At 39.2% G+C, this 14,002-nt stretch overlaps 1 protein-coding gene across 1 annotated transcript in view; it reads right to left on the bottom strand.

The window, feature by feature from the left end:
- Itgbl1 (integrin subunit beta like 1) overlaps positions 1–10,641 on the bottom strand; it is a 233,355-nt gene extending 222,714 nt beyond the window's left edge. The window contains exons 1-2 of the mRNA XM_021203044.1: positions 10,372–10,641; positions 9,264–9,481 (exon numbers count right to left, since the gene is read on the bottom strand). Coding sequence (XP_021058703.1) covers positions 9,264–9,481; positions 10,372–10,469 — 316 coding nt within the window. The 5' untranslated portion in view covers positions 10,470–10,641. The remainder of the gene's footprint in view (positions 1–9,263; positions 9,482–10,371) is intronic.
- Positions 10,642–14,002: the final 3,361 nt, after the last annotated feature.

Genomic DNA, 14,002 nt, shown 5'->3' with positions numbered 1-14,002 from the left:
AACACAAAACCAGGTATACTAAACATGATTGATGAGAAAGCCTTGAATGTATTAGCACAGGAAACAACTTCCTGAACAAAACACCAACAGCTTAGGCACTAAGATGAACAATTAATAAATGGAACCTCATGAAACTGCAAATTTTCTGACAGGAAAAGGATACCATTAAAAGGGCAAAATGGCAGTCCAAAGAATAGAAAAGGTTCTTCACCATTGCTGGTATCCAGCCCAGCATCCAGGGTAGATTGAGTCAGGCAGTGATGGATGTTGGCAGTTGCCAGAGCAAAAGTTGCAATTATGGTGGCAAAAGTAGCTTACTTTTGGTAAACTTTCTCTTTCGTTAACTCTTTGTTATTCCATGGCCAAAAGCTGCTGGCTTCTGGTTGTGAGGAGCCGGTTTGGCTGCGGCCCCTAGATGGCACCTGGGACTGCTGCCAAGTCTAATGGCTAACATCTGACATCCTCATATCCCCCAAGATAGCCACTTCAGTTAAACTGCACTGCACAGATGCACCACGACAAAAGATCAGATGACATGACAAATGTAGTCCTGAGCCAATGAACTATGCCTACATGGAATGGGGTGATGGAGAGTGGACTAGAGGGTATAAAAGGGGATGACTGAGAGAGATCGGGAAGGGGGGATCCTTTTAGTGCACATAGATATGTTCCTGAATAAACTGCCTTGAGAAGGACATCAGTTTCGTCACTTCTTTTCTGCTGGTTGGAGATGGCAGCGACATCTGGTGATTTAAGAAGATTAAGAAAAAGAAATAAGTTATTAGGGCTCTTTGTTCTTTTACCTCTCAGGCTCCTTTCTAATCAGGTGAGAGACTGAGTACATTAACTCTTTGTGAGACAGAAAGGAAGGAGACAGGCATACAGAAAAAAACACTCACCTACTCTGGATGAAGCAGAGAAAAGAAGCTCCAACAAAACTTTATTTCTGTTCTCAGTATTTATACTTATTCAAAAATTTACCTCATAGAACTATCAGTTAGAAGTCTTACAACATGATACTTCATTAAATGACTTTCTAAATACTTTTACATTCTAATAAGTTCATAGTAAGTTTAAGGAACTAATTCATGTAATAGATTGATAAGACTTAAGAAATTGTAACAGAATTGTTTACATGTCTTTCCATTAGAACTAGAACCTGACTGAACATTCATTATCTATCTTCTAGAATTCTAAATTCATTATAAGTTTAAAACAATAATTTTAGCACAATAAGTTTGCAGTTTTGTCAAGAGACAAATCATCTGCCTTGTGTATTATTATTTTGAAGTTTTGTATAAATAAACTAGTCAATATTTTTTTTCTGTCCTTACACCTAATATAAATTGTCTATTCCCTGGCAACTTTAGTTGCCAGGTAATGATCTCATAGCTAACCTAGAGAGAATATTTCCTTGATCATAATTTGTTCCAAGCCTGCTTTCTTTTCCTAGTGCAATTAGCCCTTGACTTGTGAAGGTTTGTAGGGCTCTATTTGCAACTTTTATTCTACATAGGGCTTGAGATTACTTGTAGCAATTTAGGGATTCTATAAAATCATTATCAGGAATTATGAAATTATCAGTTTATATAAACAGCATTACTACATGATGAAAGTACATCTTCATGCTGATCTGCAGAAAATCCGCCCAATAGAGTAATCTAATGCCCAGAGATGATTAGGCTATGACACAATGATAGGAAAGGCATATCAGCAACAAGATGGAATCTTGGGATGAAGTCTCTAAAGACTGTACATTGTCAGTGCTCACCCATTGTAGCCATGCAAAATGGTGGCCCATCTCCAGAACACATTTCTGCTTGCCTTAGCCTTTCCTAGATGGCTTCTGTCAACCAGACTATTGAAAAAAGGCCAATATCCAAAAAATATAAATAACTCAAAAAACTAGTCATCAACAAACCAAATAATCCAATTTTAAATGTAGCACAGATATAAACAGAAAATTCTCAATGGAGGAATTTCTAATTGACAAGAAACACTTAAAGAAATGTTCAACATCCTTTTCCATCAGAAAAATGCAAATCAGAATTCCTTTAAGACCCCATCATATACCAATCAGAATGGCTAAGAAAAAAAATACTCAGGAGACAGCTCATTCTGGCAAGGAGTAGAGCAAGGGAAACACTCCTCCATTGCTGATAGGAGTCAAAACTTGTACAGCCAATTTGGAAATTTATTTGGGGTTTTCTCAGAAAGTTAGGAATCAAACTCCCACAAAACCCAGCCATACCACTCCAGCATATATACTCAAACGATGCTCCATCATATGATGGATAAGGATTCATAATAACTAGAAACTGGAAAAAAAAACCTAGATGTCCATCAACAAAAGAATGGATAAAGAAAATGTGGTACAGTTACACCATGGAATATTACTCAGGTATTAAAAACAATGGCATCATGAACTTTGAAGGCAAATGAGTGGAATTAGAAAAGATCACCCTAAGTAAGTTAACCCAGACCAAGAAAGACAAACATGGTATGTGCCCACTTATAAGTGGATATTGGCTGTAAAGTAAAGAAGGATGACCATGCTTCAATCCATAGACCCAAAGAAGCTAAGTAACAAGGATAGACTAGTAAATCTCACTGAAAAGAAGAAATAGAATAGCATCATGAATAGACCAAGAGAGGGGACTGGACAGCAGTGACTATGGGGATGGGAACAAAAGGGATCAGGTGTGGGGATGGTGGAGGGAGAGAGTACTGGGAAAAACAACTAGAATGGGGGCAGAGGACATTTCTGGGACAAGCTAGAAACTTAGGGCAATGGAAATTCCTAGGACTCTATGAGGGTGACAGTAGCTAAGACTTCTAGCAATTGGTGATATGGAATCAGAACCAGCCAACTCCTGTAACCATAAAAGATTTCCAATAGAGGGATTGGGACACTTAGTTAGGGCTTTTATTGCTGTGAAGGGATAACATGACCAAGACAATTCTTATAAAGGAAAACATTTCATTGGAGCTGGCTTACAGTTTCAGAGGTTTAATCTTTAATCATAATGCTGACAAGCATAGTGGCATGTAAGCAAGCATAGTGCTGGAGGAGTTGAGTGTTTTACATCTTGATTCATAGACAACAGAAGGAGACTGTGCCATACTGAGAATATTTTGAGCATATATGACCTCAAAGTCTGCCTTCACAGTGACATACTTCCTTCAATAAGGCCATATCTCCTAATAGTGCTACTCCCTATGACCAAGCATTCAAACATGTGAATGTGTGGGAGCCAAATCTATTCAAAACATCATAAACATCAACCTTCCACAAAACCTTTGGCCTACAATTTGTCCTGCCTACACAGAACTAAGGTGTTGATAGACACAGAAACTTTCCCTTGCTGTTCACATGCATAGCAATTTACAGTAGGGTGATTACATCAGAAAGTCCTCAAAAATTATCTACTTTCACGTTTCTGTAACTTATAAATAGATTACCTTACATGACAAAGGGGAATCTTGAGATGAATAGATTACCTTGGGTTATCTAAGTAAGTTTGGACTAGTGGTCCTTAAAGGTGGAGAATTGACTCAACATAATGAAAAGAGACATGGATCTGTGGGCATCAAACAAGAGAAGACACTCAAATATGGCAGCATGAGAAGGACTGGACATCCTGTTGGTGATTCTGAGACATTGGCAGGGGTTGACATAGAAACTGCAGAAAGGCTCTCAGACACAAAGTAGACTAGCTGCAGAAAAACAATCACTTCAGAAATATAAGCACAGGAAACTAAATTCTTTCCACACCAAATAAGCAGATTATCCACAAGAACAGAGTACCCCCAAAGCTCATGTAAATTGAGGAAGCTAGTATTGGTAAAACCTAATCCAAAATTGTAAGTAGTGCCAAGACCATGAAGGAAGGGCATAAAAGGAAACAATGTGCAAACTAGAGTCTGGCCAGTATGGTGTTTCAGTGGAGATGGAGGTTAAAGACTGTCAGTGATCTTAGGTACGCCAAGACTTTAACTTGAAGCCATGGAGAAAGGAAGAGAAGGCTAAGCCCAAGAAGAGCTAGACAAAGGCAAAATGATGGACAAGGAACATTGGGTAAGTCTCGAAGAAGGGAAACAGGGAATAGAAAATGACTAAGAGAGGAAAACCAAAGCATGAATCCATAAAAATAGGCTTGGAAAGAAGTTACTCAATAGTCTAATAGAAAATATAACTACGGGGCAGAGAAGTGGGTCAAACAGTCCTCAGGTTATGAAAATCCAGAAAGTATAATATTCTTACAAAGTCATATAAGTAGTTATTTAACTACCATGGTAGTTATTTAACTAACATGTGTAATTTCAGAAATAACTGCAAGAAAACCACATATGCCAATGATATTTAATGTTATTTCCATTATACTTTTTGTATATTTGTTGATAAAACTAGTGTAGATAAGAATGTTAAATAGCCTGAATAAATGCATATATAATATTACTCAAATATGTTTATATATAAACATGGAAATTATTTGGAATATAATACTTGATACAAGTTTCTTCATAAAGACACTGAATTCAGAGAAGTTTCATTGTTATTTATTCAAACCAGTTAACAGTTCAGGCAAGATTTCTATCCAGTCCCAGGATTATTGTTAATGGAGTAGAGGCTCATTCCTCAAGCAGTTGTTCTGCACACCATGGCATTTCTACATAAAAACGCTGTTCTTTAATAAGGGCTGTAAGCCACTGGTTAAAAGTTAACTAGCTCTTTCCCTTACCTACTTATTCCATTTGTTCTATCACATTCCCATCCACTCACACCTCTCTCCGTTTCCATCCATTATCTCACTTACCCTTGAATGCCAAATCACAAGAACAATGCTTTTAAATACCTTTAAAAAAATCATCCCAATTCTGTCTTGTTCTTTCTCCCTTAGGATACAAATGTACACAGCATTTAAACTAAATTATTGTCCACCGAATCGTTACTTCACACTATGCCCTTGTGTACCACGTCACATCTATGAACCAGAGCACAAGCCATCACTCTTATATTCCAGAATGCAGTTGCTCCTAGCTGTTGTTTAAGAGGCACAAGCTGCGTCAAGGTTTATTGCTCTATTTAATTTCTTCAACTCTAACTTCTTTCAACAGGTTCCCTGCTACTTTGTCTATGCTGCTAAGATCCAGCCAAGCCAAACCTGTGTGCCCTTCCTTATGTTAGTGCATCCATATGTCTTCCCAAATCTCACCTGGTACCTGAAAGCTTCCTTATTTGTAATTTCAATTCGTTTTTTTTCCTAACAATTTCCTGTCCTTAACATTTTACATCAATTGTTTCCTTTCTTTAACAAAATTTTAACCACAGTGTTCAATACCTGGATCAATGGCATCCTCACTGGAATTATACCCTACGCGGCATTATATGTACTTGGTAGTTCTGGTGGCCTCTCTAGACAATTGTTAAGTAACTACATAGCCCCAATTTCACAACCACTTTGACAGTAGAGCACCTACTTAACACACAGTACTTTGTGTTATCTAAACTGAATTCAGTAGTTGTCCCCAGTTACACTAATTTTTTAAGATGCCAAAGGTGTTATATTCCCATGGAGCTGGAGTTACAAGGTACTGTGAGCTACTTGACATGGGTGCTAGGAACTGAACTTGGGTCTTCTATAAGAGCAACACATGCTCTTAACCATGATCCACCTCTCTTAACACCCGACTTTAGCTTTCCATGTTTTTGTGGGTATCTGTGTCCGTGAAAGGGACACTGATCAATTTTAAGTGACGTACTTCAAAAGCAACTCTAAAAAGTTTTTAGGAAGCCAATGTTTTATTTTAATAAAGTATATCATTGCTACTCATGGGGTTTATCCAGGGATGCTTTAGAAATACCAAACTAAAGTTTATTTTCGTGCAAAGAAAAATGCTGCTGCTGTCACAGATACAATTTACCAAAATTAGTTTATCCCACAATAAACCATCACACCCACAGAAACTGTCAGTAGCCAGATCTGTATGCTGCAGAAGTGAGAGATAGATTCAGGTACCATGAACACATGGGCATTGAAAGAAACATATTTGTGGTAGTGTGGACATTTTCAACCAGCTCAAACTAAAATAAGCACAGTTCTTATGATTCACAGTATAAGAATCCTGACTGTGATTTAAAAGGGCAGACTGTGCATAATGCAGATGTTTTGAGGCTAGGCCAAAATTGCTATCCTTGCTTGACTTTTTGAGCCTCAAATCAATAACAGGCCCTGGCTACAAAAAGAAAATTAGATTGATCTCTGCCACAATACCCAAAAATTCATAAAGCCAGATCTACCTATTTATCTTTTTACCTGTCCACCCACAGTTCGATACACATCAAAACATTAGTATGCTTTGAGCATTCCCCTCATGTCAGACACTACATGAAATGTTTTATACATATTAAACTTTACAATAATCCTATAAGATCATTACTGTTGATCCTATAAGATACTCCTTTTGTGGGACTGGAAAGGTGACTCAGTAGTTAAAAGCAACTGTTACCCTTACAGAAGACCTAAATTAGTTTCCAGCATCCACTTGGTGGCTTACAACTATCTATACCACCATTTCAGGGGATTGGACATCTGCCTCTGAGCTTTTCAGGAACCAGAAATACACATAGTCATGCAAACCTGCAGCAAAATATTCATACACATAAAATAAACTAAATACTTTTTAAATATTTCTATTTTCTTTCAGATGAAGAAATGAAGGTTTAGATGTTTAAGCAACATCCAATTTCAAATAGTAGATGGACTAGGATTTGAAGTCTAAAATTTTCTCACAGATTCTATACTCCAACTGTTATGTTCAAAAGCAGGATTTATTTTCTTCGAAATCAAAAGGAAGTCTCTGGTAATTATTATTTTCCACAAAGGACTTACAGGGTTTTATCAAGTCAGATGGATTCACAAAACAAACAAACAAAACCAAAATTATTTTACCAGATTTTCATACTAATTGTGAAATTGAAAATACGATGGAGAAGCTAAATCTGAAAGCACAGAACAAGAGGATGAGTTGTCAAGGCAGCTCTGGGCTTCCTGTAAAAATTCTTTCTGAGCCTGGCAAATTTGCTCACCACTCTGTCAGGGCCAGATACCATAGAAGAACCTCAAGGGAAATCTCAGTGGCCACCAGTAGTGCATGCATTCCTCTGCAAAGTAAAAATGTCAAAAGCACACAAATATTTCACTCAGCTGTGACCAAACAAGGACTTTGCCATTTACAGAAAGGCACAGAAAACATGTGACTTGGTCCTGTGTCTAGTATCAAGAAGGAAGGAATTCAGTGACTAAGATGTTATAAGTAAACAACCAGTTCCTTCAAGGAAGAAGAAGGAACTCCAAAACCCACAGCATCACAAGCCAGATTCACAGCAAGGTACCAGCCAGGACCCTTAGCAGGGAAGCTTATGGGATGGCATTCAGCCATCATTGCTAGTTTTACTAGCTAAATGCTAGATCTCACCACTATATTTTTTAATCAAACAAGAACACTAAAAACCCTGGATTGATTTTTTTTTTCAAAACTCATACCATTTTGAAGGCCTTGCCAGAGACAATAAAGCCAGAGAGACGGGGATAATGAGAATTTTGGTCTCTTTAAAAACACAAAAATGTTATGGGAATATGTTTTTTTTTAATTATAGGTATGGGATATGGGGATACTTCAGACTAATCATAGCAGCTAACTATGATTTGTCGCATGCTCAGGAAGGGGCATGATTTTTCCATCTGAAGGTAATTACATTTGGAATTCTGGGGACTCTTCAGAGGGTCTAAATAAGCCAGACCCCTGAAAAAGGATGTTGCTGCTCCAGTGCTGATGTGGTTGTAAGCAAAGAGATAAGTAGGAGAAATTGGATATCCTGACAATGAAGTTCAAACTTGCCCCCAAGGAACTAGATGCCTCTAATCAGCCAGAAATAGTCTAAGAAAATAAATGCTCTCTTTCCCCGTTATCCTTCTTTTTCTCCTGCCTAGTGTTGGGGTGTTGGAAGGGATAAGGGTGGAGTAGGAAGATAGATAAAAAGAACCCAATAAAGTATCCAAAAGTATGGTTACAGACTGGGTGATTGTTGAATTTGGAATGAAATGCAGATAAAGCTTCACTTTCATTCCAAGGAGACACCCCCAATCATTCAGGATTGAAGCTATTGTAGTTCTATGACCAGGGCTGAGTCACAGCTCTCACGAGGTCTCACAGACAAGGCACCTAGAAGCATCCATGCTCCTCTGAGTACCTTCCAGGATGACTTTTTCAAGTCTCATACAACCTAATTATTAGAACTCTCCCAGTGTACTCTTAGGCCCAGTTTCAGAGGGAAAACATTGCTGCTATAAATTTAGTTTTGATCTCTTGATGTTATTGTTGGACACCTTAGTTCTAGCAGACTCAAGGGTAAAATAACTTGCTTTGTTTTCCTACTCATCAGCCAAGCCCTGTTTGGCACACATCATTCTGGCTTTGCTAGTGTATTGGTCAGGATAAATTAACTGAGGCAGGCTCATAGCCACAATTAAATGGCCAAGTTACACAAAACTGTTAAAGAAGTTAAAGGTTCTGACCCTTTTTAATAGTACTTTCTGATGAACTTGAATTATACTTTCAAAAAAAAAAAAAGAATTATGCTTTCAAGTATGCAAGACAAACAACAGCTTAGAATTCCAAGCAGTTAAAACAAAATGCATCCAAGTAAATATGTGACTTGCTAATTTTTTTCTATCATGGTTTTAGATATGTACCTCTCTATCTCTCTGTGAAACATACCCTAAAAGTGAAAGGCAAAAGTGAGCTCAAAGATGCAATCGGCCTGCTTGATTTTGAGGAAAATGGCACCCCTATATTTTCTATAAAATGAGGATCAGAATCTTCAAATATGATTAACATGTCTGAGAGGGATAAGGGAATCCATCAATGTAACTCTAGATATGAGGCTGTGAAGAATCAAGTCCATGATAAGGAGCCACAGGAGAGGCAGGTGAAATGTAGAATGTAAGTATGTATATATAATATATATTTATATATATTTAAATATGTTTATATCTCATATATTTATATATACATATATGTGTGCAATTATATTTTATAAGCATATAATACAGGCTTATATTTATAATTTTCACTTAAGTGAGGGTCACAGAGGAAAAGAAATATTGCAATAAATGATGCCAAAAATTCATAGACGCATGACCTCTGATAGCAGTAACTGGATGCAGGTGACTCCCAAGGGAACAGCGCCTCTGCCTTACCTGCACAGGTTTTCCCGTCGTAGGTCTCGCATACCCACTCATGGCACTCACACAGTGGACCGAAGTAGGTGCCAGGCTCGGTCACGTGACAGATGCAGACCCCACACTCGCACCGGCCACGGTCATGGCACAGAGCGCTCCCTGGGGGCTGCCCAGGTGCACGACATCTGCGCTCGGACTCTGCCCGGGACAGCCTGCAGGGGGCGCCCGACAGGCTTCTGCAGGAGATAACAAAGGCCACAGCTAGGCCACAGTCAGACACAGACCCCGCCCCTTCTACTCCCAGTCCACACTCGTGAAGAGGCCTGCAGCCTCATTTTCTCTGTGGGCCAAGCAAGCCTCTGAAGGGTTGTTTTAAACATGACTAAAAATAGCACCTTCCAAGTAGACAGAGGCGACGGCCTCTTGCTCCTTGGCGGATTGCCACTGAATCTTAAATGCACATTTTGATTAAATGCAAATTAGTCTGAAGTATGATACTTGCCTGGCTTTTTGTTCTTCCTCTTTAAAAAGCGCTCATTGTTATCTAATAGCTAGAGGGAGATTATTTGGTAAAAATTAAGAGAGGAATGTATAGAAAAAGTTTAACGTGTCATATATATGATAGGAAGTAATGCTTTTAAATTATACTTGAAGCAGACATTAAGTAGTCTATGTTTTAAAAGCTGGAATGGAACTTGTTGCTTCTTTCAAAATGCAATGCAAGGTGTGACAGGGCCATCAAGTGGGTGCTATATTAGAAAGTGGAAACAAGACTGCCTTACAGGCTATGGGGTAAAGACAAGTGTGCATAAGTACATCTTTGACTTGAAGTAAGAAAAAGTAACAACAAAAACAACAAAAACAAAAAACCCTAACATGTATTTGCAGAGGGAGAAATGATATTCGCTTTATTCAATGAGTATTTTTCCAAAGAAAAGTGGATGAAAAGATTATGAAACAACATTAAAGTTAGATATAAAGAAAGAAAAGGCAGAACAGGTTAAAAACTGTTTATCTCACATCCCATTTAGTAACTGCTCTTGGCGTATGACAGTCATCTGTAAGCTTGAATTCTGCCACCCACAACAGGGCAGGCATGTCTCAAACAACAGTAAACCAAACTTACCTCAGAGATGGTAAGAAGCTTTGAGGAGCAGCTGACAGCCCAATGAAGAGAAGGGAGGACACCAGCAACAAGAAGTTCCTGAAGCCTGGGGGATGCATGCTGAGCTCTGCAGGAGGGAGGGCAGACCAGCTGCACTGCTGCTAGGTGGGGCTTCCACCCGAGGCAGCAGGAGGAAGAAATGTCACCAGCAGATGTCCAGGCAGAAGGACTTGGGATACCGGAGCTCACAGGTTCTGGGCTCCTCCTGGAAGCTCAATTGCCTGCGAAGACTTGGGCAGTGGATCCGCTCTGGGCGGGGTGCGGGTGCCAAACTCCTCCAGTGGAGAGTCTAGGCAGGGAAGTAATTAGAAACAGTTGTACAAGCAGATGGTTTATTTTGACATTTTAAAAAAGTGTCCTGTTCACAGATTTGAGAAAATCATGTCTCTCTTCAAGTACAGGCCCCTGAAATATTTAACAAGAGGATATTTGGACTGGCTGATAGGAAAGACACCGTTAAAATAATTCCTGAATTGTGAAAAGGAAGGGGAGGGCTATGGTAAACACAGAAGGGAATCACCTCCACCAGCAGTATAAAAGAAGCCCCATTGGTGGCATGAGTGATGCAAAAGAAAAAAGCTAACAATCACAATTTTGTATTTATTAAGCTTTGTCTTTAACCATGGGTATTTTATTCCCTAAATGTCTAAAAAGAGTATTTTTTCTTCCAGTTATTCAGGCTAGTTTCTTATCGCAGCCACATTTTTTTTTTCTTGACTTGAACAGTCCAAATTAAAGTTGTTCCAAATCCACACTATTCTTTCCTGTGATTTCAGTATGCAGAAACAAAATAAAATATCTGTTTAAAGTGTGATTTGCACTAAAAAAAAAAAAAAAAAAAAAATCAGCAGTGTTTTTTAGTCACCTACTCGGTTCCAGCCTCTGATATTAATTCTGATTGTGAGAATGATCACACATTGTTTTGCTAATTACACTTCTATCAGGCACCAGACTCTGTGCCAGATGGAAGAGACATACAAAGGACAAAAGGGACATCTTCCTTTTCAGGAAGGCAGAGGACTGGTAAACTTTCAATCAAAACAAAAACACCAATTCCAGAGGACCAGGGATTGCAATGGAAAATTACTTCCTGATTAGATGCAGGTAACAATCACAACTAAGAAGGGGGGAGCTGAACTGAAGGCTAAAGAAGGAAGATTTAACCTCGATGATAAATGTGGGGGTGGGAGAGAAAAGAGATGCAATTTTATTTTATTGCTACTTTAAAGATAAAACCTGAGATCAAAGAAATGAACTGATGACTTACTGGAACTCGCAGTGGGACCCCAGCGTTCACTCATGGTCACCCACACTGTATGGCCATCTGGGAGAGTGTGCAGATGGAGGAAAGTCTTCACCGTATGAAGAACACTTTATGTGTAATGGCTTCTTCTGATGTTGATGATCCCTAGAATCATATATGGCTTTTTTTATTTGAATCTAAATTTTATTTTTTTAATTAATTTATTATTTTCTTCATTTACATTTCAAATGGTATCCCCAATGTCCCCTATACCCTCCCCCCACCCTACTCCCCTACCCACCCACTCCCACTGCTTGGCCCTGGAGTTCCCCTTTATGGGGCATATAAAGTTTGAAAGATCAAGGGGCCTCTCTTCCCAATAATGGCTGAATACGCCATCTTCTGCTACATTTGCAGCTAGAGACAGGAGCTCTGGGGGTAAGCCTTAAGGTTAGGCACAAGCTCCTACAGGATAGAATTTCCTCTGGCATTTCCACAAGTGGATAAAGGGACAACACATCCCAACACTGACTGCTGGAGCAAGAAGAAACAGAAGTACCTTTGACCACCTTTGTATTTCTCTCTTTGCCTGGATCTGTACCAAGAAGAGCCTTGTATGGACACCAGTAAAGAGTTGAAAGTTTGCCAGTCAGTCCTTAGGTCCATCAGGGGATAGATTTGTAATAGGTGTACAGCACATGGAGTGGTACTGGAGACTTTCTGAGGAGAGAATTCTGAGATATTGGTACCAGAGTATGATCCAGGAAGGAAAGCCTGAGTTCCAAGTTGGCAGTCTCCCTGAACCAAATGACCGGCTTATCCTGTAGAGAGGGGTTGTTTTAAAGAGAGGCTGATAGGAAAGTTCAGTGGTTGAGAGACAGAATGGGAGTCTGACTCCCAAGTGGAGTCCATAGATCAACAGCATCAGCACCACCTGGAAACTTGCTTGAAATATGCATCTTCAGACTTCTTCATCAAACCAACTGAATCAGTGGTGCTTCAAGAAATCAGCTTTCACAAAATGAATAGAGATGCCTTGCAATGTATAGGACACAAGACTGGGGCTAAGGGTGTCTGGATATAGGAGTGGTCTTCCCATTCCTAGTGCAAGCTTTAGCATTATATTCTTTCCCACCCATACCTAAGACAATGGAGACAAGTGGATAGGCTTTCCTGTAAACATCAGGGAACCCTGGAGATGAAGGGAAGATGAAATAACAGAGAACCATGTATCTCAAAGCTTGAGTAAGAAACTGCGGTGAAAACATGAAGCTTTAATGTGAAGCTTGTATTATTTATCCTCTTTGCTTCCCCCCCACCCCCGCCCCCTGTGATGGTTTGTTTGTTCTTGGACCAGGGAGTGGCACCATTTGGAAGTGGGGCCTTGTTGGAATAGGTGTGACCTGGTTGGAGTAGGTGTGTCACTGTGGGTGTGGGCATAAGATCCTCACCCTAGTTGCCTGGAAGTCAGTCTTCCACTAGCAGCCTTTGGGTGAAGACATAGAACTTTCAGCTCCTCCTGCACCATGCCTGCCTGGATGCTGCCATGCTCCCACTTTGATGGTAATGTACTGAACCTCTGAACCTGTAAGCCAGCCCCAGTTAAATGTTGTTTATTATAAGACTTGCCTTGGTCGTAGTGTCTATTCACAGTAGTAAAACCCTAACTAATATACCCCTCAAAGAGAAAAAGACTCATTATAAAATGGAGAACTGATTTTTGAACATTTTGAATATTTACTTTGTGGATTAAAATGGTGTTTTGAGGCTACTGTTTTCTCACCTTCATTCAGTATAGCATTAGTGTGTGTGTGTGTGTGTGTGTGTGTGTGTGTGTGTGTTATTAGAAATACACATTTCTAGGCTCTTCTCTCAGTTCAACTGAACCATGAAGTATATTTAAATAATATCCCAAGAAATTTATTTGAATCAAAGAATGAGAATATATATAATCACATGCCTTAAGCATGCTATGCAAAAGTTCTACCACTGGGCTATATCTCCATCCTTTATTTTATTTTATTTTATTTTATTTTTTTAAGATAGATTCTCACTGAACTGTCTTGGCCTGAACTCATCATACAGTCCTAACAGTTGTTACTCTAACAATCCTGACAGGCCTTAAACATGTGATGCTTCTGTCTTTGCCTCCTAAGTAGCTGGAATCCAGACTTGCATTGTTGGACCCTACCAGTTTTGCAGAGTGTGCAACTGTGTATATATGACAGTATATACTAGGCAGCTGAGGAGATTTAAACATTTGGATCATTATAATACAAGGCTTCAGAAATTAGGTTGTGGTTGACAAGGTGACTCAGTAAAATACCTTAGAACCACAGAAACTCTGTC

This window comes from Mus pahari, chromosome 8 (genome assembly GCF_900095145.1).
Source record: "Mus pahari chromosome 8, PAHARI_EIJ_v1.1, whole genome shotgun sequence".
Classification (NCBI taxonomy): domain Eukaryota; kingdom Metazoa; phylum Chordata; class Mammalia; order Rodentia; family Muridae; genus Mus; species Mus pahari.
Note: the sequence above shows the minus strand (reverse complement) of the source record. Positions and strands in the feature narration are given on the sequence as shown.